At 43.2% G+C, this 23,560-nt stretch overlaps 2 protein-coding genes across 2 annotated transcripts; both read right to left on the reverse strand.

Annotated features, from left to right (window-relative positions):
* Positions 1-7,901: 7,901 nt before the first annotated feature.
* On the reverse strand, positions 7,902-12,090 carry LOC311105622 (zinc finger and BTB domain-containing protein 38-like; the record flags this gene model as incomplete). The annotated part of the gene is made up of 1 exon (XM_084147824.1): positions 7,902-12,090. The coding sequence occupies one exon, from the start codon at positions 12,088-12,090 to the stop codon at positions 8,182-8,184; it is 3,909 nt and encodes a 1,302-aa protein (XP_084003950.1). The 3' UTR covers positions 7,902-8,181.
* Positions 12,091-15,276: 3,186 nt separating this feature from the next.
* fbxo36a (F-box protein 36a) lies at positions 15,277-23,519 on the reverse strand (the record flags this gene model as incomplete). Its single annotated transcript, XM_084147967.1, has 5 exons — positions 15,277-15,513; positions 22,182-22,325; positions 22,708-22,880; positions 22,997-23,105; positions 23,424-23,519. The coding sequence occupies 5 exons, from the start codon at positions 23,517-23,519 to the stop codon at positions 15,277-15,279; spliced, it is 759 nt and encodes a 252-aa protein (XP_084004093.1).
* Positions 23,520-23,560: the final 41 nt, after the last annotated feature.

A 23,560-nucleotide genomic window follows, 5' to 3' on the forward strand; every position in this document is an offset into this window, starting at 1 on the left:
AAGCGAAGGGCCAACCTACTGCAGCGTCACTACGAGCGCTATTGGCCGTACGCTGACATTAGACTAGCTGGAGAGACTTGTGTGAATAGTCTTCACTGCACGGGCTCTCACAGTTTGTAAAACAAACGGAAGCTCTGTTCAGGATTTACAAAAAAAAGTATAAAAGATGAGAGGATGCTCCTCTTTCCCACCTCTCTCTGATGCTAATATTTTGGTACCCGACATCCGGACACACAGAGCTTGCACAGACAATACATTTACATTTACGTCATTTAGCAGACGCTCTTATCCAGAGCGACTTACATGAGCAATTAGGGTTAAGTGCCTTGTTCAAGGGCACATCGACAGATGTTTCACCTAGTCGAATATTTTAACTTCTATGCTTGCACTAGGAGCATATCTTGATATTTTGTTATTTGAAAGTTAACAATGTTCAGGTCTACTGCTGATCTAGTTTTGTATAGTCAGATTGTGTTTTTTTCAGTAATACAGGGAACTGGCTATGTTCACTTCACTCATCTCTTTCTTATTTCAAGGTAGTCACAGTTTGGATGGTGGATTGCTGATCCAAGACTATTCAGGACATTCACAAGGACAGAGGGAATACAAATGTGTATTTTACAGTTATAAGGAAGGTGAAATCTTATAGTAAGTGATTATCATTTGATTATAAAGCATATGTCATTTCAAGCCTTATTCATACAGTTTTGTTGAATAGGAATACGTCATATAAAATATTTCATATTTTCCTAATATTTGTACTGTGTACTTGAAACATTTATAAGAATTTTTACCAGAAAGGTGAGATTTGAACCTTTCTTTGATTATGACGCATTACTAGTTATTGTTTATGGTCCTCTCATGATTAATAATATGATTTTCGGGGATTACTTAGATTACATGTAGTTACTGTACATTTAAGAGGCTATTAGAGCGACTGAATGCACAGATTCTGCATGTGTTTCTCTGTTGCTCATTAAGAAAAACGAGATTTCAGTCTTTGGGGTGTGGTTCGATGTGGTAGTTGCTGATGTTTGTCCCCCATGAGACACCATAGCAACAAAGCCAGGATCACTTCCTCAAAATAGTTAGAATGAATCTAAGATAAATCAAGAAATCTATAAATGATTCTAAAGTTTTTGCCTAGAAGGTTTTATTATCGCAATTTGGTGCTGTATTTCTCAAGTAAAAAAAATGGCAACGTGTTGTCTTGATGTAAACAAAGTCCGATCCGCGGCCCTGCTGGGAAGTCTCTCACTGTCTGAGTTTTGCGGTAGGATTGGATAGAGTGCAATCACCGCAGCTGTGTATCCCGTGTTAGTGGGCAAGTGAGCATTGTTGAAATCAAAACCCTACCCTCAAGTAAGTCATGATGAACTTACTTACAAAACTCTGTTTTGGACGAGACTGACTTTATGACCAAAATGATCCTATTTACACTTTGTAGTCAATTTTGACACTAGAATACATTTTTCTGACTAATATTGATGCCACATAGGCCGTTTTCTATCAGAGAAGTTGTTTATTGCCTTCAGTTGCGCTTTAAAGCATAATTGAGAAATAATTCAAGTTGGAACATTTGTGACATTTTGGCCTTACCCAGGCCTCCTTTAAGGCTCCATCATGTTTCATCTGTAGGTGCTACAAAGCAAAAATGTGTGTCATTTGAAGCTTTACCGCTTGCTCTGTAATATGAGTAGTATTTTGACTTCAAAACAATGATCTATTAATTTATGAATATAGAAAATAAAACATTTTTGATTAGGCAAATGTTTTTAGATATTGATGAACATAATATACAGTGGAGAAAAAAAGTATTTAGTCAGCCACCAATTGTGCAAGTTCTCCTACTTAAAAAGATGAGAGGCCTGTAATTTTCATCATAGGTACACGTCAACTATGACAGACAAAATGATTTAAAAAATCCAGAAAATCCCATTGTAGGATTTTTTATGAATTTATTTGCAAATTATGGTGGAAAATAAGTATTTGGTCAATAACAAAAGTTTCTCAATACTTTGTTATATACCCTTTGTTGGCAATGACACAGGTCAAACGTTTTCTGTAAGTCTTCACAAGGTTTTCACACACTGTTGCTGGTATTTTGGCCCATTCCTCCATGCAGATCTCCTCTAGAGCAGTGATGTTTTGGGGCTGTCGCTGGGCAACACGGACTTTCAACTCCCTCCAAAGATTTTCTATGGGGTTGAGATCTGGAGACTGGCTAGGCCACTCCGGGACCTTGAAATGTTTCTTACGAAGCCACTCCTTCGTTGCCCGGGCGGTGTGTTTGGGATCATTGTTATGCTGAAAGACCCAGCCACGTTTCATCTTCAATGCCCTTGCTGATGGAAGGAGGTTTTCACTCAAAATCTCACGATACATGGCCCCATTAATTCTTTCCTTTACACGGATCAGTCGTCCTGGTCCCTTTGCAGAAAAACAGCCCCAAAGCATGATGTTTCCACCCCCATGCTTCACAGTAGGTATGGTGTTCTTTGGATGCAACTCAGCATTCTTTGTCCTCCAAACACGACGAGTTGAGTTTTTACCAAAAAGTTCTATTTTGGTTTCATCTGACCATATGACATTCTCCCAATCCTCTTCTGGATCATCCAAATGCACTCTAGCAAACTTCAGACGGGCCTGGACATGTACTGGCTTAAGCAGGGGGACACGTCTGGCACTGCAGGATTTGAGTCCCTGGCGGCGTAGTGTGTTACTGATGGTAGGCTTTGTTACTTTGGTCCCAGCTCTCTGCAGGTCATTCACTAGGTCCCCCTGTGTGGTTCTGGCATTTTTGCTCACCGTTCTTGTGATCATTTTGACCCCACGGGGTGAGATCTTGCGTGGAGCCCCAGATCGAGGGAGATTATCAGTGGTCTTGTATGTCTTCCATTTCCTAATAATTGATCCCACAGTTGATTTCTTCAAACCAAGCTGCTTGCCTATTGCAGATTCAGTCTTCCCAGCCTGGTGCAGGTCTACAATTTTGTTTCTGGTGTCCTTTGACAGCTCTTTGGTCTTGGCCATAGTGGAGTTTGGAGTGTGACTGTTTGAGGTTGTGGACAGGTGTCTTTTATACTGATAACAAGTTCAAACAGGTGCCATTAATACAGGTAACGAGTGGAGGACAGAGGAGCCTCTTAAAGAAGAAGTTACAGGTCTGTGAGAGCCAGAAATCTTGCTTGTTTGTAGGTGACCAAATACTTATTTTCCACCATAATTTGCAAATAAATTCATTAAAAATCCTACAATGTGATTTTCTGGATTTTTTTCTCTCAATTTGTCTGTCATAGTTGATGTGTACCTATGATGAAAATTACAGGCCTCTCTCATCTTTTTAAGTGGGAGAACTTGCACAATTGGTGGCTGACTAAATACTTTTCCCCCCCACTGTACTCTACGGGCATATCAAAGTTCCAGAGTGGGATCTCTCCTAGTTTTAAAGTTATGAACCATTTTATACAGATAAATTGGCATAGCAGGCAATGTAACCAATCACAGCCCTCCTTTACTTGTATCATTACACATCCTGCAAATCAGCAGCAGAGGGAGACCATTTTCACATTCACTCTGTTGGTAATTCTTACAAATTGGATCATAACTCCAAAAGTAGCAGAGATCCCACTCTGGAAATGTGATCTTATGCCTGTAGAGTATGTTATAATCAACAATATATTGAAATATTAGCCAAATCAAAAATGGAATATTTTAAATAATCATGTTTAAAATAATAATAATAATACTCATATTACAGAGCATGCGGTTTTATATGACAACAACTTCTGCTTTGTAGCACCTACAGATGAAACATGGAGTCTTAAAGGAGGCCTGGGTAAATGTCACATATTCCAGCTTCAATTAATTATTTCTCAATTATGCTTTTAAGATACAAATATGTCAACAATCCTTCCACCAAGGAACCTTATATAGACTACATTTCGTGAAAACCCCCAAAATCATGCTCTTCTTTTTGTTCTAGTTTTGTGAGGAATCACCCATATGGATGTTTTATCTGTGACCACTTACCTCATTGAAGGAAGTAGATTAGATGGCCAGATGCTTGTCAGGAGAGGAGACCAGTGTGATTCAATTAACTGTTTCCATAAACCAGAGGAAGTTTCAATGTACAAACCTAACCTGCTTTGCATTTGGTTATAGGCATACATGTGGTCCTTATGGGTATCAGCTTTGAATTGTCAAATATGGATTATTCATCAATAACTATTATTTAGACTGTGTAGCTAATTGTAAATAGTCAAACTCTCATGGCCTGTGACTCAACAGCCACCTCAATGGTTTATCTTCATTAACACAGTCAACTTACTAATTGAAGGAGCAGAGAGTAGTAGTTAAGGTTTATCCAGAAGCTGGTAGCATTGGGTAACAAGGGGGTTGTGGAGGAGAAGGTAAGTACCGTAGTACCTAATAAACCTGTTACCAGATCAGAGCCAGTCCCGACTCTAGGGGGATGGAGAGAGGGGAACATCTGGATATTGCGTCATGTGGGCCAGACTCTAAAATGTTGCTGGGTTTTGTTGAGGGATGATGGGAAAGGAATTAACTTCTCAGATGGGCTGACCCCGAGGCCACCAAGTGACTGTAGAACTGAATCCAACAGAGCACCAGAGTAAACAGACAGTCAGATTTACAAAGCATTTGCACTTTTGCAAAGTCTACACACTCTTTATTTACCAAAGGTAATACAACTGAGAAGTTAGGTAAAACATTTAACACAAAGGTAAAGAGAAGCATTCAGTAAAGTAAACCGTAAAAATATTTGATGGCTTTGATTTGTTTTTATTTCTATTTGCCTTATGAAAGTAACAGCTGCAAACTCTGCATCAGTGCAAGGACTTACCAATTATGGCCTCCTGTTATGGAGCCAGATAGCTGCCAAAAGGTTTAACGTACGTATCGTTAGATCATAAGAAAATCCATACGTGAAACATGAAACGTAACTGTTAAATTAGATCTGTAAACGTACAAACCCTATGTCATGACTATGAATGAACATTTACACGTTAAATTCTTACTTTAAGTCTCCCTTTACTCGGTTACAGATCTTCTTTATACGTACACACTTTTGTCAGGAATGTGGCATCTGCAAAGGACATGAACCGAACGTAGCTAGTCGAAGTTAGCTAGTCAATCAAGCAACTCTAGCCCAGACGTTAGAGTTGCTTTGCAGCTTCCGGTTTAATTTCCAAAATAAAGTCTGGAGCTTGTTTTTAGAACGGCATTCGATAATGACGTTATACCAGTAGATGGCGTAGTATAGGCTTGGGCCTTCAGCAAATGACTTGTGTGAGAATGATACTATAAAGACACAGAAGAGCCTTGTCTAGAATAACCGCCTGAGCTGCAAAATAGAAAGTAAATATGATTTAGGCTAGGCCTATTCCACTATTATAAATATGCCATGCTGTTGTGTGTTATTTAATGGCCATATAATTGCATAATGTATTTTTATAGCCTCGTGGGGCTAGTGGTAATCATGTAACCTAACGAATCACACTTTTTCCAGTATTTGGGAGCACAGACTGTAGGCCTTATATTAGGCATTTTGACTGTTGTATTTGCGAATTCCACTCTATGCAGGCTTGTTATAGCCATTTGCGTTGCACAATCCCATCACGCAGAGGCTATATCCATATCAATAAATGAGACAAAACAAAATATTGATTAAGTCTTGGCTATAACCTGTCCTGAGTGAAATAGCCAAGGGGTCCCAAATGGTCAAGACTATCTATAGACTATTCTTATTGCCAGATCTGTTTTCCCTATCAGCCACTGCATGTCCTTCTTCAACTATTTTGTTTCTAATGTATTTAGAGGCCTGTGAGCTAGGGTCTCTTCTTAAGGGGAGGCCCATAATAAAAACAGTTATAAAACACAAATCGAGTTCTACAATTATTCCGCAAGACACCAGTACCCAAAATGATAGCCTAAATTGCAATGCCAACAAGTTGAAGGCCTATATATTTTTTTTTGGGGGGATAGGCCTAAATTAGACACTGAATTATTGAAGTGATAGGCTAAAGAACTTTGGAAAATTTTGATAATTTTTGAGTACACACATGGATTTCAATAAACAAATGGATAAGGCTGTTCTATTCTCTTTGATTTAGTTCCTATTGCAACTCAGACAAATGACAAAATGGATGACATACTGACTGACTGAACTGAATGAAGAATTAATTAAATGTTAAAATATGTTGGCATCATGCATGCTCTGCACTTTATTTGGCTACTAGGCAAATAGGCCTACATTAGGGTATAATGACTCTGGCTGCATGCCTCCAGAAGGGCATCTTCTGAGGCTGAGGGGTGCTTTTCCGAAGGTGCATGGTGCTGTGGTGCTGCATGGCGATCACAAGCTCTTCAACTGGGCAGCAGTGTCGCGATGGAGGGAATAGCCTATACGGAGACTGCCTAAGACCACTGCAACAGAGTTATTGTAAAGTGTGGGAATAAGCAAATGCCAGACTTAGCCTACGTTTAACCTCTTCCTTGTTCATTTCAAATTCCATATGTTCATAAATCATGTCAAATTATTTTAAATTCATATTAACCCCTCCTACAGAATTTGCTTTGGCAAGATTTTGAGTGATGAAATACATTTCAAAATATTCTATAAAAAAAAAGAAGACTCCAGTGGTCATATATAATTCATAGATTCACCATACAGCTATTATTATTCTATGTTTCATTATTCCTGGTATATACTACTGGTTATGATGCAAGACAGAGCCCAGAAAACGGAATGCTGCAATATTTAATTAGTCATATTTTGATAAGGTGCATGCATGGGGATGTCGACGTCACCCAGAGATATGCCCATGCTGTAGAGATACACCTAGCGGACTGAAACTTCACTGTTGTAGGCATAATACAGCTAGTACTATCTAGACTTGTGCTGGCAAACAAATCCATTACATTAGCTACCTAAATGTGAAGTAAACTCAGCTGAGGAGTAATAGAGAATGGAGACTTTTAACTTGAAAACATGCAGGATACCGCTTTCCGGTTTCCCTGACTTTATTTTTATTTTTCTATACTGTGTTATGCTTGTTCGCGTAGCACTCCTCATAGGCCGTTTGGTGTACGTTTATTTTGTTGGTGAGATGAAACTGCCAAAACTCTGAAAGGTATTATTGTACGTTAGAATTGCAACACAATATTTGTTCAAGCCTAAAATGTTAGTCCGTAATCGTACCATGGTGTTTGTATGTTCACAGATGAAATTTCACGTTTACGTTTCACGCATGGCTTTTCTTACGATCCTAACAATTGTGTATGGATTTTCTTACGATCCTAACGATACGTACACTACCGGTCAAAAGTTTTAGAACACCTACTCATTCAAGGGTTTTTCTTTATTTTGACTATTTTCTACATTGTAGAATAATAGTGAAGACATCAAAACTATGAAATAACACAAATGGAATCATGTAGTAACCAAAAAAGTGTTAAACAAATTAAAATATATTTTATATTTGAGATTCTTCAAATAGCCACCCTTTGCCTTGATGACAGCTTTGCAGACTCTTGGCATTCTTTCAACCAGCTTCACCTGGAATGCTTTTCCAACACAAACTGCAGTTTGTCAACTTTGTAACAAGTCATGTATATTATTTTAAAAGACAGACATGGGGATTGTCATTCATTTTGATGGTGCACATGGTGCTGTCAGTGGTAATGACACTACCAAAATGGTGGACATACTATTTATATGAATGGTAGCCTATACAGTCAAATATCAATTATTATAAAGTGCAAATAACTATGCACAGTTAGCATATGTATAGAATATGGACAGCACAATAACTATGAACTAGTCTCAAAAAGCAAAGAATATAGTACAAAAATAAATCACCTTTTTTAAAACATGAAAAATTACCGATTGTGTTATAAGAGTGAAGAAAATGCCATTTAGGTCCTCATATTCAATATCTGCTGTCCATTGGCAGATCTATCCGTTTTCCAGACCCGGGTCAAAAACATAATGTCAAATAATGTTTTCAAAGTACTTGAGGTGCGCTTGATTTAGTTTGGGTCAATTCCGTTGGGTCCATTATTTCGGGCAAACTAACCTAAATCAAGCACAACTATGAAATGTATTGACATATGTATTTGACTGTAGGTCTGCAACTTACTACATAAGCATATAGTCACTTAAAAGTATTTCCCTCCTGAATGATAAGTAGTATGTTTGTAAAGAGGACTCCTCTTTTCACTGTATGTACACATCTCTGACTTGGGCGAGGAGGGAGTGGTTCCCCTAGTGACTGAGTCTCTTTTCAGATATGTAGAAGAAGACTGCCCATAGCTAAAATGACTGTCTTCTCCTGGTGTGGTCATAGGGGCCTTATGGCTGGGTGTCTCTCTACCCGTATAGTCTACTCGCTTCTGCCTTTTGGAAGTGAGGCTTGTCTGATGTTGCAGTTTGTGTTCAAAGCGCTTTTTAGGCTTTCTATACTGCATCTCTGAAGGGGAAAGCTTTCTATACTGCATCTCTGAAGGGGAAAGAGAAAAGACGGTGTCAGTGTAGGGGGGTGACATTGGAGTTTTCATGTTGGAGTTTCTCTCTTTCTGATAGTGTCCATCACTGTTTATTCTAAATGGATGCTCTTTCTTGGGTGCCACTGACATGTAGTCGCCTGCGTCCTCCCATTCCTCATGCTTAGGCTCTATCTTCTCTGTTGAGAAACTGCTTAGTGATCCCACTGTCGCTTTGCTCTCCTTGTCTATGCTATATTGATCCTCCCCTTCCTCTGTTTTGATTACAAGCTTTTGCAAAGTTGCTGGGCGTTTTGGGACTGTGGGGTAGTCGTCGTTGCTGTACCCCTTTCTTGCTGTCTCCTGGTGTTTTTTTTCATGGCTCTTCTTGGTTGCAAGGTAGAGGAAGCGCTGGGGGCAAAAGGAGCAGCGATACCGCTTCTCTGTGCTGGGGCTGCGGGCAGAATTGTCAAAGCAGGAGCCATTTTCCATACAGCTCTTGCATATGTAATCCCTGCTGTCCTCAGCGGTCTCGCAGCTGGCACTGGGAGTTTCCCCGGGGGGACACTGCTTTGCGCAGGTCAGACAGAAAGTTGGGTGGCAGCCAATGACATGCGCTCTCAGACCAGATGCCGTTATGAAGGTGCTTGCACAGATGTCACAGGTGTACGTCGTCTTTGGGCTGCTGTTTCTGAGACGTTGTTTCAGCTCTGTGCCCTCGCTGGAGATGCTGTCTTCAGCACTTCTGCATCCTTTATCCAGATAGTCTTTGCTGGCCTTGGGCACTATTGAGGATGTCATGGAATAGCGTAGATGACGTCTCTCTTTTCTGTGTTTGGATCTCAGTTTCTTACCCTTCTTCTTGGGTTTGTAAGAGTAATAGGGACGCCAGAGCTTGTCAGCTGTGTCACGGTCAGTGAGGTCATCACATGGCTCTGGCTCTATGACCGAAGTGACCTCTGTCCTGAAGCGGAGGCTGGAGCTCTCCATGCTGCCCTCTGCAGGCCGTCCCTGGTCCCGACACCTCTCCTCTACCTGGCTCCAGCTGCTTCTTTTCCTCTTCCTGGGGAACAGTTTGGAGCCCTTGATCCTCCGGCGAATGATGGCCTCGTTGCCAATTTTCACTGTGATCTGGCAGAGGGGCAGAACGTGACCATCCACAGAGGGACCTGGACAGACAGGCTTGGCAATGTACGTTTCAGTTCCCCCCCCTGCAGTCTTCCTAGGCGCCAGGCTCTCAGCCCCTGGCAGAAAAAGCTGACTGGTCATGGCTTCAATTTTCTGTGCTGCAGCTGAGAGCTCACATAGCCTGTTCAGAGAGCTGGGTGGGTTGATTTTTAGGAACGGTAGATTGTGACTGTTGCCCTCCGGGTTCTTAAACCCTTGGAATGCGGCACCATCTTCATAGTCCAGTTCAGGGGACTCCCCACCTGCCTGCATTATGGCCAATGGGGTTGTATAGCTATATGGTGGCCCATTACGTTCGGAGTGAGAGGCCTGTTTTCCTGTGCCTGCATCTTGGTCACAGGGCTGATCAAAACTGATGCGTGGCATTACTGATGCTATCACTTTTGGAGTGGCCATGAATGTCACAGGCATTGAGAATAAAGCAGCATCTTGGTTACTCATAGCGCCACCATCCTCAAATGGAGGGATGGGAGAGCTGCTGCCCAGCGGGGCCTGCTCGCTGTCCTCCAGCTCTTCTGAATAGGTCTGACTGTAGGTCTTATACCGTCTCTTTCTAAACTTCATAGGCAGAAGCCTGTAGAGTTTGATGGGGTAAACGCTGCCCTTAAATCCACCATTTGCCGACTTCTTATTCACAGACAATCTGGGATCGATCCCGTGGAAGGCCTTCTGGTGGTTCTTTAGGATATAGTAGGTCATGAAGGTCTCTAAGCAGAAGATGCACTGGTAGCGGCGCTCACCTGTGTGCCAGATCTCGTGCTTGGTGCGATACTCGGCTAGGGCAAACACTTTATTACAGTAGTGACAGGGGTACGCCCTCTGCCAGGAGTGCACATTCTCGTGGCGCTTCAGGCTGGAGACGGTCACATATGCCCGTTTACACACACTGCAGTTATAGACCCCCTGGCCTCCACTAGGTTTCACTAACTTATCTACAGCCTGCTGTGTTTTTGAGGTGGGGTTCATTTGGAGGCTGGTTGGAAGGAAAGGGTCAGGGAGTTCAGGAGGAGATAACTGGACATCTGTTACTGTATTGTCCATGCTTGGCATGCTGTCTGAATAATGGTCTGCCCCGGCCTCTTTGCCTTGGGGCTCGTGTTCAGGCGAACCCCTCTGTGCTTTCGGGCACACCGTCTCGTGGTTCCGCAACCGCTTCAAATGCATGAACTTCCTGCGACAAAACTTGCAAAACAAATGACTGACAAACCTTTTTTTGTGCATTTCTGTGTGTACGGTGAGAAGTGCTTTATTGGTGAATGTCTCTGGACAGTGCTCACAGCCGTAGATTGATATGCTGTCTTCCGTGTGGGGTGAAAGTGGAGGTGGGTCCAGCTCCCTGTAGCCATTATCAATGGCTAGAGGCAGCTCATTGGCCCTGCTTGTATGCACATCTGTCTGCGGGTATAATGACGGGGGTGACGTTCCCACAGGTTGTACAGTGGCCTTTATTAATGCCGGGTTGCTTCCAGTAGGATGCACAGTTTCATGTGCTACAGCCAGTGTTGGAGGTGTGCTTTTACTCAAGGCGGCTCGCAGTCTGTGGCGCTTTTTGAGTGGGCCACTGTTCCTGTTGGCCAATTGCCTTGGTTGGGCCTGTGTGGGCTTGGTGCCCTTCTTGTTGTCCTCCTGGTTGCCATCCCTGTGCTCAGGGGCCCTGGGTCCCTGGCTGATGACAGCGTAGGAGTGCTCTGACAGGGCCTGCATGGGCTCATTGTCCACTGCGAGGGGGCAGGGGGCAGGGCAGCCTGCTGGGGTCTGTCCAAGGTCAGGTGACTGCCTCTCTCCACTGTGCAGGTCTAGTGGGGTGAAGAGGTTATTCTCGGGACCCACCTCAGTGATAGAGAAAGCATTGGTGATCCGCGGGCCTCTAGCACTGTCTGGCTCCTCTGGCCTGGAGGTCTCTTTTTTTGCTTTACGGGGCCCTTGGGCCTTACTACGGCCTTTGGTCTTAAGAGGGTTGGTTGAGGTCTGGATCTGTGGCCCACCTGAGCCCTGCCTGTCTTGTTCCACCAGTGTCTCTAAGAAGGGAATCCCCAGTCTTTTTCCAGCTGCCATCAGGCATCTAGTGTCCTCTATGCTAGGTGACGATGTCACCTTGGAGCAGTAGATGAGGTTAAGGATGCTGGCGAACACCTCAGACCTCAGGTCCATGAGCTCCAGCACCTGGCTGGAAGTCCACACCTCAGGGGAAGTGAAGGCGCTGCGGAAGTATCCGCTGCAGGCAGCCAGGATGTTCCGGTGGGCCCGGAACTTGACATCCTCCACCACGATGGTGACATCACAGAAGAGGCCCTGGGAGCGCTGCTCGTTGAGCCTGCTGAGGAGGGCCTGGGGATGGGAGCTGTCCACAAGGCCCTGGGTGCAGGGAGACGTCACTGTCATCTGCAGAGAGGACATAAAGGAAACAGGCTTTCTAATTGTTTTCAAAACATTGCTAGCCAATTGCTTATAGTCAAAATAAGTCCCAGTTGGTAGAGCATGGCACTTGCAACGTCAGGGTTGTGGGCTCGATTCCCACGGGGGACAAGTACGAAAATATATGCACATACATTACTACTGTAAGTCACTCTGGATAAGAGTGTCTGCTAAATGACTTTCTGGAATGTAAAAAAAAACATATGAAAGGGGTGCATACATACTTTTTCTTATGTGGAATTGGAAATAGTGTTATTTATTCTGTTTTGATTCTTTGGTATTTAAAATAATTTAGGCTATCGTTGCGCAAACAGTAACAATTCCTTCCATACAGAGATAATCTAAGGAATATGATTTAAGTTACTTTGATTAAGCATGGGCACGGGCTGGATTTGGCAGTAATGGCCTTATGGAAATCAAGTGGTATGTGTGTCAGTTTTATAAGAAAGCGATCCAACTGTTCTTACTTTGTCACACTAGATGGCAGCAAAGTATAAGGAGATGACACTGGCATACCATATCTTGAAGAACTGTAGGCCCTATGTTACTTTCCACAAGCCTATTCAAATAGATTAACCAGAACAAAACCTAGTTCTCATGAGAATATACTAATGTAATACTTCTTCTGTAAAAAGTAGCAACAGCACAAATATGTCCTCTTGACATTACCCATAGAAAATATTACAATGCTTGGAATAACCATTGTACATGAAGAATTGATGATGATTCTCTGTTGGAAAAAACAGCATTGACCATACATTGGAAAAATGTATACACCTGGAAATAAGAGCACTCACCATTATTTGAAAACCAATTCAATTAAACTCCTTGCTTACAGACACTTCTATTTTACATTTTGGAATAATTGCCTCGTATGTGATAGAAACATATATTTGTAAACCTATTCCTGAAGACTTATGGCTTCCTGGAGACTCTCTTCTCTGTTTTGTTGCTGCCCAAGCTGGTGAGGCACATTAGGCTACTTAACACATAATGACTACAGTCTGGAGGCTGCCACACCATTTTCTTAATAAACACTGACTAAGCATGCACTAGTCAAGTGCCTGAAGCAAAATGACTTGTACCTGGTAAGTGATACAGCTGGTGGAGTGGAAACTAGAGGGAGGGCAAACATGTTGTGATTCAGCCAGGATGTGGGCTCATGCTATCCCTTTTCAGTCAGTCGTTCAATGCCATTCCAGGTGACCAGCCATGCTAGTCATTGCTCTTACTGGCTGGCAGGTACATCCGCATATTTCATACTGAGAAGCACACTGGGCTCAGGTTGATGGCAGTATATGAGATAGTAAGATTGTCTCCCCTGACTCATTCGCCCTTTCTGCCCCTAGCATTAGTTCATTATTCGTAAGCACTGGGGAATGTTTTGACCCACACACAGCTGAGTCAGAGCTAATATAGGAACAGGAATACTTAACCAACACACTATAATTGAGACGGGCCGCTGGAATGGGCTATAGAGCCACTGTAGAGGAACGACCACAATGTTGACTCTTGCTGAGACGATTTAGCTCTTTTTAGAGCAGAATTCAGTTGCTAATCCAGTCCCTAAGCGCACATTCACGGCTCGCACATACAGCTTACACAAACACACGCCATCTGCTTCACTATATGCATCTATAGACATCTGTAGAGCATTCCCACTGGCACACACTGGTTGAATCCACGTTGTTTCCAAGTCATTTCAATGAAATTACATTGAACCAATGTGGAATAGATGTTGAATTGGCATCTGTGCCCAGTGGGTTGTTTGTTTGTTTGTTTGTGTGTAAAGGCAATAAAATGCTGAGTCTTCCGATGCTTTTGCATGTGGTTCAATGGGATTGTAATGTCTTTTATCTTTCTGTCTAACCTAAGAGGAAATTAAAGAGCACAGCACTTCCTGTGTGTTCCTCCCAGGGGAGTGTAGCTCAGTTGGTAGAGCATGGCGTTTGCAACGCCAGGGTTGTGGGTTCGATTCCCACGGTGGGCCAGTATGAAAAAATAAGAATGTATGCACTCACTAACTGGCTAACTCATGCTAAATGACTAAAATGTAAAATGAGTGTACCTATGTGTGGACTGGGCTGAGGCAACACCTCTGTCACTCGCACTCAGGATGATGCTTATGTTACCCGCAAAGGAAAGTAGTTTCTGCAGTTAGCCTAAATATAGCCTACCGGTATCAGCATTCTTTTTCTAAACTTTCTGTTTGCATGCTATTAATATTATTATGCCTAAATGCTGCTGAAGCCAAGGCTACATAGTTATATTTTTATGAGCATGCCATGATTTTTGTCCCTGACTTCTATCCAAAGAGGTCTCTGGACACTTCTTTATTTTAAGATCAGCGTCATAACATACTTCCTAATGCAAAATGTCTTCTTTCCCTGTCAGACATAAATATGTAATCCCTGATGTCCAGCAGAGGTGCTTTGGACAGCAACACAGCTTTGCTTACAGAGAGAACAAGGCTGATGGTATAGGTTGGCTCTGCAGTAGTGGTATTGTTGTCATGCGAATAGTAGGGCAGATTATACATATGCGCTACAAAATGCTGTTACTGTAATTTTCCATGGCATGGCGGCCATTTTCTGTTTTCTTCTTTATCCTCGTTGTAGGTGAGCTGTTGGGGTAGGTTAAAATGGCTGCCCTTTTATGGGGTACCGTTTGTCCCTGCTCCAGATTTCCATTAGACCATGATGTTGAGATGAGACCCCTTCTTCGTAACAAAAAGATCACTTTCCATATAACCTCAGTTGAATACTTCCCTCAAGGCATCCCTATTGCACCCAATTTCTTGTTAACTTGCCTTACACCTACGTGTGTTTTAATATCATTGAAACTGTTCTCATTTTCAGTTCTGTGTTTCAACTGACTGCCCTAAGTATCACGTTCTACATATTACTCAGAAAAGGCAGGGAAGAACGAATAAGCTAATGTCAGAGGTTAGATTTACATAATTGCACAGCAATAAACTATACATTCAGCCCCAGGCCATAAACACTTTAATTTGACTTAACATGTCTGTATTGAAACATAAAAATGTTTTTTTTTTTTGGCCATCATTACTTAACTTATTATTAAAGTGATGAAGAATCGCTGTAAAAAAAAATAAAAATAGATTTTTTAAAAAGCTTAATAAAATACATATTTTTGCTAATGTTTTCTCTAGGTCGCCACGATTACAATATGGCTGGCAGCAGACCGAGAGAAGAGAAGCCTCGCGTATCGCTGGGAAACACAGCCTCCTGCCTCCCCGTCTGACAGGCCTCCGTTGTCACGGCAACATGCTGTGGCGCAGCGCTTATTGGGATTCAGATTCAGACGGATGGCGGGGCAGGCGGGCGACTGCATTAGCTGTCCGGGGATTTGGTTTGGTCCTTCCTCACAGCGAGCCCTGCCTGTCTGAGAGCCACAGCACTGCAGATCACTCAGGCTCCAACGCCACCGCAATGGAGGCTTTCCGCCCTTTGTGTCGGTCGGTGTGTGTGAGAGTCTGCAGCAGAAATGCAGCAGTCCGATGGACTTTCTCTCTCTTCCGCTTACGGCAGGCGATGTGCTTCAGCCTTGATGCTGATTTCCTCTGGTTTGTGCCGCTTTCCATGCATTTTCATCTGGAAATTGCCCGCATGCCTGCGGTTTCAGTTGATTATTTTCAATAAGGGCTGATATGACTAATTCTCTCATCTTGATGTGGTTTACTCTGTTCACACATTGAGCGGAAATATTGAATCAGTCATCAACTAATGTCTCTTTGCCACACCCTAGTTCACTTTGCCTTAGAATATCATGCGATATGTATTTCAAAACCTGAAAAATTTAAATCCCCTAATTTCTGTGAACCACAAGGCGAGAAAAAAAACTGTCTCGAATACAAGCTGTCTAGTCAAACAGAGCGAAAATGTCATAGCAGAATCCACACTCAAGCCACCCCATGCAATATGTGTATTTCCGTTAAGAATAGGTTGTAGATTGGGTGGAAACGCGCAGAACATACCTTTGCGAATCAGAGAAAATGACACAGAAGGCGAACAGCTGACACAGAAGACGAACAGCCAAAAGCATTACGCGGTGTCCCTCCACTATAGTTCATATTCTCTACTCTACAGAAGAAGAAGAAAAAACTTTAGTGAAGGAAGGCGAAAGTAGACACTTTTTTTCTAGACTCGTCGCTGCTCAGTGGTGCTGTTAGAGGCAGAGCTTTCGCTGTTATCTTTCTTGCCTCCTCTCCCACTCTCACTCACTCCCTCCCTCTCTCTTTCTACGCTGCTCACTCCAGCTCCAACGTCCTTCGCCTCTCCCTAGGTCCTGGTCGAGTACTCCGCTCTCTCCTCTTCCGCCCAGTCCTATCCTGGCTTGCCTCAGCTCTCAGACCATTGACCAAAGGATTCCCACATTAAAGTTTAAAAATAGCTAGACTGGACTATGGGTCTGTCTGCTGCCTTTGTGCTGCTGCCCAGTCATCTACTCTGCAGTCGCCAAGCAGGAAATGGCAACTTTATTAAGCATGGCCGAGGACGGTAAGAGAGAGCGGCTTAGTGCTACATCACACACACCTACGCTGTGCTGCACAGATCACAGAGAAAGCGCCTAGGCTGCACGCCTGCTAGCGGGGTTACGGCAATACAACTTCAACCATACCACAAAGCGCACCCACAATCACATTTCTGCTCGACCTCAACACCGACACCATTCATACTGTATCTCACAGTCCAAAAGGGAAGCTGGATCTGTAGCTCCCCTTCAAACACACGTAACATCACGCTCTCCATCTGTCCCATGCCTATGCACACAGGCGCTTTCTCTTTGTCTGTGCTACTGTGCACACTCAACCCCCTGTCTCGCTCTTTCAGTCAGCACGTCTGTGTGCATTGCCTCATGAACACGATTAGCCTACTATGCTCTTGTTTGTACAGTGAGGGGGAAAAAGTATTTGATCCCCTGCTGATTTTGTACGTTTGCCCACTGACAAAGACATGATCAGTCTATAATTTTAATGGTAGGTTTATTTGAACAGTGAGAGACAGAATAACAACAAAAAAATCCAGAAAAACGCATGTTGTTGGCAATCACAGAGGTCAGACGTTTCTTGTAGCTGGCCACCAGGTTTGCACACATCTCAGGAGGGATTTTGTCCCACTCCTCTTTACAGATATTCTCCAAGTCATTAAGGTTTCGAGGCTGACGTTTGGCAACTCAAACCTTCAGCTCCCTCCATAGATTTTCTATGGGATTAAGGTCTGGAGACTGGCTAGGCCCTCCAGGACCTTAATGTGCTTCTTCTTGAGCCACTCCTTTGTTGCCTTGGCCGTGTGTTTTGGGTCATTGTCATGCTGGAATACCCATCCACGACCCATTTTCAATGCCCTGGCTGAGGGAAGGTTGTTCTCACCCAAGATTTGACGGTACATGGCCCCGTCCATCGTCCCTTTGATGCGGTGAAGTTGTCATGTCCCCTTAGCAGAAAAACACCCCCAAAGCATAATGTTTCCACCTCCATGTTTGACGGTGGGGATGGTGTTCTTGGGGTCATAGGCAGCATTCCTCCTCCTCCAAACACGGCGAGTTGAGTTGATACCAAAGAGCTCGATTTTGGTCTCATCTGACCACAACACTTTCACCCAGTTCTCCTCTGAATCATTCAGATGTTCATTGGCAAACTTCAGACGGGCCTGTATATGTGCTTTCTTGAGCAGGGGGACCTTGCGGGCGCTGCAGGATTTCAGTCCTTCACGGCGTAGTGTGTTACCAATTGTTTTCTTGGTGACTATGGTCCCAGCTGCCTTGAGATCATTGACAAGATCCTCCCGTGTAGTTCTGGGCTGATTCCTCACCATTCTCATGATCATTGCAACTCCACGAGGTGAGATCATGCATGGAGCCCCAGGCCGAGGGAGATTGATTGTGCTTTTGTGTTTCTTCCATTTGCGAATAATCGCACCAACTGTTGTCACCTTCTCACCAAGCTGCTTGGCGATGGTCTTGTAGCCCATTCCAGCCTTGTGTAGGTCTACAATCTTGTCCCTGACATCCTTGGAGAGCTCTTTGGTCTTGGCCATGGTGGAGAGTTTGGAATCTGATTGATTGATTGCTTCTGTGGATAGGTGTCTTTTTATACAGGTAACAAACTGAGATTAGGAGCACTCCCTTTAAGAGTGTGCTCCTAATCTCAGCTCGTTACCTGTATAAAAGACACCTGGGATCCAGAAATCTTTCTGATTGAGAGGGGGTCAAATACTTATTTCCCTCATTAAAATGCAAATCAATTTATAACATTTTTGACATGCGTTTTTCTGGATTATTTTGTTGTTATTCTGTCTCTCACTGTTCAAATAAACCTACCATTAAAATTATAGACTGATCATTTCTTTTTCAGTGGGCAAACGTACAAAATCAGCAGGAGATCAAATACTTTTTTCCCTCACTGTATATAGCAGCATGATCAATGAGATATCTGCGACTATATATGGTTTATTTATCTCGTCTGTTTCTGTGCACTTTCGAAGTAAGAAAAAAGAGGACTGAGGAGAGAGCAGGAGGAGAGGAGGACAGTGGGTTCATCTCTGTAGAGGCTGCTGATGGATGGGAACACAGAGAGATGCCTCAGCATTGCAGAGTGCAGGGGGAGGGGCTAAACCAGGCAGGCAGGGCACTGCTAGCCCCGCCTGATGCTGTAGATGCAGACAGTCACTTTATACATATGAAGTCAGAGAAGTTTTATGACAAGTGTTTTTGAATCAGCTTTCTTTCCGGGCTTAGGGATACAGCTTCTGCACCCGAATGTGAAAACCATGCACATTTGACTTGGTCTCAGAACAGATTGGCCTCATGAAACGCATGGGAGACATTCGCTGTGCACTTTCTACCAGTGTTAGTTCAGCTTATCATGAAAATCCCCATGCCTCTGTCTCCTCCTGCTCTCTCTGCTTTCTCCATCTGCTCATTACTGGTCACATGGCCTTGTGTTTGTGATCGAGACGCACACAATTAACCACAAGCTCAGCCGTCTGCCAGCTATATCTGGTGCAGGCCTACCCAGCTTGATTGTTGTTGTTAACCGAGTGCAATCAAGGCCCCTGTCTGCTTGCGTTGGCCTGGGTAAGCAGTACACCAGCCTGGCAGCACGCCAGGCCTCACACTTCTGTAAGCCGCTGCACTTTGGCATGACCTTGTTGCTGTGGCAACCGTCTAAGAAAACAGTGCTACCTTACCTGCATGGTGGTATGGAACAGTAAAGGTTGCAAACCTTACACGGCCTTGGAGGGAGCCTCGTAAAGCCAAAGGAAATATGATTTGCCATGTTTGGGTGAACACTATCATGCCTCCATATGGCAATTTCAGTTTTTCCTCAGGTGTCTTTCCGTTCTCTTCCTCCAGTGTTTTTAACACATGCCTTCTATGTATGGTTATTGGTCTTGTCTGCTTCCTCCCCCGTTTCCTGTATTGGTAGTCTTGCCTGCACAATCGATTTCCACTGGTGCACTACAGGTGAACACAACATCCCAAAACAAATAATAAGCCTAGCCCTCCTTTACCATCCATGCTCTTTGTTCTTTACAGTTTTGAGAACTGCAAATGAAGTGCCTGCAGTACCTACCGTTTGTCTCACTCACCACAACCCCTCTCCCACAGTATTTCTTAGTACTTCAAACATCTTGCAAACAAAGAGTACAGAAAGAGCATTTGAAATTTGAACAAATCATTTGGACAAATTATATTGCTATGAACACAGATTATTATTTGTGGAAATTTGAGAAATAAAAATAATCCAACCTGCTGATTCATTGTTGCCATTTTCTGTGACAAATTCTTCTTTCACTCTTGAATAATTGCTTGGAGATTCTTCCCTGTCAGACAGATCACATATCAACAATGTTTGATGTGACTTTACCGTTTACTTTCACATTTCATTTAGTTTTAATAGAAATTGTGGAGATGTTTTCCTTTATTCTGACATCCTCTTTGTTTGGCACACCCATCCATTAAATGCATTACAGCTGGGATATTTTCAAAACCACAACAAAAGAAGACATGCCTTTACTGCCTCAGTCTGTCCGTAGCCACTTGCAGAGCCCAACTGGGGCCTAGACTAAAGAAACATTGATCGGCAGGGAAACAGAGCCCATAGCGCAAGCCTGACTAGGCCTTGTTCTCGCTCTCAAAACACACACACTACGTACATAAACACTGATCCTCATTACTGTTGCGCTGGCACATCCAACTCACACATGCTCAGTAGCCGACCAACATTTTTTCTCCCGGATGGTCCTACAGGCCCTTTCGCTGTCGCTGTGGAAGTGAGCAGTCCCTCTGTGGAGAGTGTTTGTGTGGGAGGGAGAGCTCTAGCTAGCCAGCTCGAGGCCCTCTCTCTCTGGGCCTAGTCATAGAATTTACCTTCCGCTTTCTCCTCCTCTGTTGCCTGGTGGCTGGCTGCCTGTGTGTGTCTAGGCCCAGCCTGGGCACATAGATTCTCTCTCCAGTCCACTCCTGAGACACTGCCTGTCTGGAAGCTGTTGAGGCGCTGACACTGCTGCGTCACTCCTGCTGCATCACTGATCCACAAAGAAGAGATGAGGAGGAGGAGGGGTGGTGGGAATGTGTTGCGAGGGATAAATGAAAGACAGTGTGCTCTGCTCAAACACACAGAGAGAGAGTGAGGCTTCCGGGCTGGTCCACTGTCGCAGGCCTAGCCACTGTGGTATTCAGGAAGTGGAGCCAGAGACCGAACTTTTATAGTTACGTAATGAATATTTTTCCTCCCAGACCCAGCTGAGGAGGCGGTGTTTAGTGACTGACTCAGGCTGATAATAGAGCTCAGTACCATTCAGGGCCGTGTGTGTGAGGGAGACTTAAAGACACGTTTTGAAACAACAATACATGCATTAAAAACTCCATCATCTCCTTTGTAACGTTGCAATGTAAAGAGACATTTTAAAATCAATAAACATGTTCTCTGTTTTACATTACTCTCCCCTTATAATGTAAAGGGCGAGTATGAGTTAGTTTATTTCAACAAATTAAGTGGGGTTATGTGGCATATCTTTCTGATTATACTACTAAAATGTTTGCTGTTTAAAAAAATCCCCTTTGACCAGACAACCTTACCTTGCACTCAGAGGGTTCACACCTTTTTCTGTGACACATATGCTAAGTAGGCCTACCTTTGATGACATTCAAACTCATGCCAGTGTGGTTACAGTTCAACAGTAGGATTAAGCTTGTCTGACTGATAGCACTTGTTTTGCACACGTGGACTTTGTTTTATTCCATCCACCTCCTGACGAAAGGATCTGCATTTCTCTGCCACTTTGCTCCCTCTGCTGGTAACAGGGTTTCTATCAAGACTCCCCTCCTCACACAGCTCCTTCAGTACAGCTGGTTTTCAGCAGAGGGTGTAAGAATGCTAAATTGTCCTCTCAAACAGGAAATACATCTCTAGCATTACCTCTGACCCATGATCTCATAAGTAGCTGAATTTGTTTTAGGCCTACTCTTTATTATAATAGGCATGCATGTAACAATATGTTTAATACAATTTAAAACACCATACCAATTTGTGTTCTTACTGTTCTTGAGTGTGATCATGGTTGGACACTACCAAGTTTTATTTCAACTGAAGAACACCATCCAGTCACACCCAGAGAGTAGCACACTGATACTACTTATGTTGGTCAAATAAACTCTAATTTAATAAACACCTCAACAATTCCTTTGCAATATGCATTAATTCAGTAATAGTATGGCTTTACTTGTAAATAGTGCATACAACATACTGGATTAGAAATCAAATGCGATGACAGAAACCAAGACTAAATACTTGAATGTTATTTGTTCAAAGGTAGCCTACAGCATTTGGCACTTTTTGTTTTTGCAGAGAGAATAAAAAAGCCCTGACATACACATTCACATAACATAGATCAATCAATAGTGCATTTTAAACACAAAGAGAGACAACACACCATTCAAATAAATAACTCCCTTGTGCTACTGGCAGAGAAAGTGACATTTCCTCAAATCTTTATTATGAGAGGAGTAACACTGTCTTGTTTAAGTGTCTAGCTACCTCCCTGTACATATTGCTGGTGCTCTTTGGTGTTGAAGAAGGCAAAGAATATCTTCCTCCAGCCCATGGCGTTGGCTAGGGCCTCCATCTCAGGTGTGAGCTCATCACAGCGACCCCTCACAGTCTGTTCCCAGAACTCTGGAGAGTTGCAGAGCTGGGATATCCCATTCCATATTGAAATACAACACACACACAGACATACAGAGAAACACTAGCTCACTAACTAAACCCAGATTATATTTTCCTGACCGTGTTATAGCCCAACTAGGGCCCTGAGGTTTTCCTTGTCCGTTCACATGGTCAGTAAAAACGCAGGGCCCTTAATGAAATAATGTGCATGTGAAAGTAAAATGTGCTTTTGTAAATTGTTTTGGGTACACACTATGGATTGGTTTTCTGGACACATATTAAGCCTAGTCCTGGACTTAAAAGCAATTTCAATGGAAATTCTCCTTAGATTACACTTTTTAGTCCAGGAGTAGATTTTATTTGTATCTGGGAAACTGGCCCTTTGGGTTTGTAAAGCCCAGGCTCACCTTGTGGAACCTCTTTGTGGTCTGTGCCAGCTGTGCTACGTCTTTCAGTTCCAGGAAGGCCAGGATTTGGAGCAGGAGGTCATTGGGCAGGCGCTCCAGGTAGTCAAAGTTCCCTTGGCACAGTGCTTGGGTGTACTGTAGGATCTGCTGGCCAAACACCACACCTACCTGTTCTAGAGATGGGGAGTACACACCTACTCAGGGCAGTGCACTTTTCAAGACACCAACAAATACAGTAGGTGATGTAGGCTTAATATTTAATGCCAGAGACTTGTAATGGAAACCTTACGCTGCATGCGGGCATCATGCAAATAGTCATCGTGGGTCATCCTATTTTCTCCAGGTGCAGCACCCTTGAATTCAATCCGCATAGAAATCTTCCACGATCTCCATATCACCTGAAGAGAAATTCAAAAATACATAGGCCTGTTATACAACTCAGTTCTCTCCTATCATCAGAGTCTTGTAATTAATCTAAGTTCAAAGCATGTTGAAACAGAAAAGTTACTTGTAGAAACAAATGTCAGATATATGAGGTTGATATGTAGCACTTAAAAGTACAAAATCCAGTGCTGTCTACCATGCCTGCTGTCCTGATGTGTAGCCTTTATCCACAGCCACAGTCCAGCATTGTGCAGATAAAGTAAACGATCTGTTTTTAAGTCTCTGCAATCCCAAGATACATATCAGATGGATGATCAAATATAAGAATTTACCTCCGTTTTAGTGACAGTAAGCTGAAAAAAATCTTTTGTAGGAGGGGGACCCTGCCCATTTATTTCAAACACTTTCTTCCCAAGTAGAGATGCCATTTTTAGACGCTAAAGGGTTACCATGACAACGGAGAGAACAG

The sequence above is a fragment of the Coregonus lavaretus genome (genome assembly GCF_964263955.1).
Source record: "Coregonus lavaretus genome assembly, chromosome: 30".
In the NCBI taxonomy this organism is placed as follows: domain Eukaryota; kingdom Metazoa; phylum Chordata; class Actinopteri; order Salmoniformes; family Salmonidae; genus Coregonus; species Coregonus lavaretus.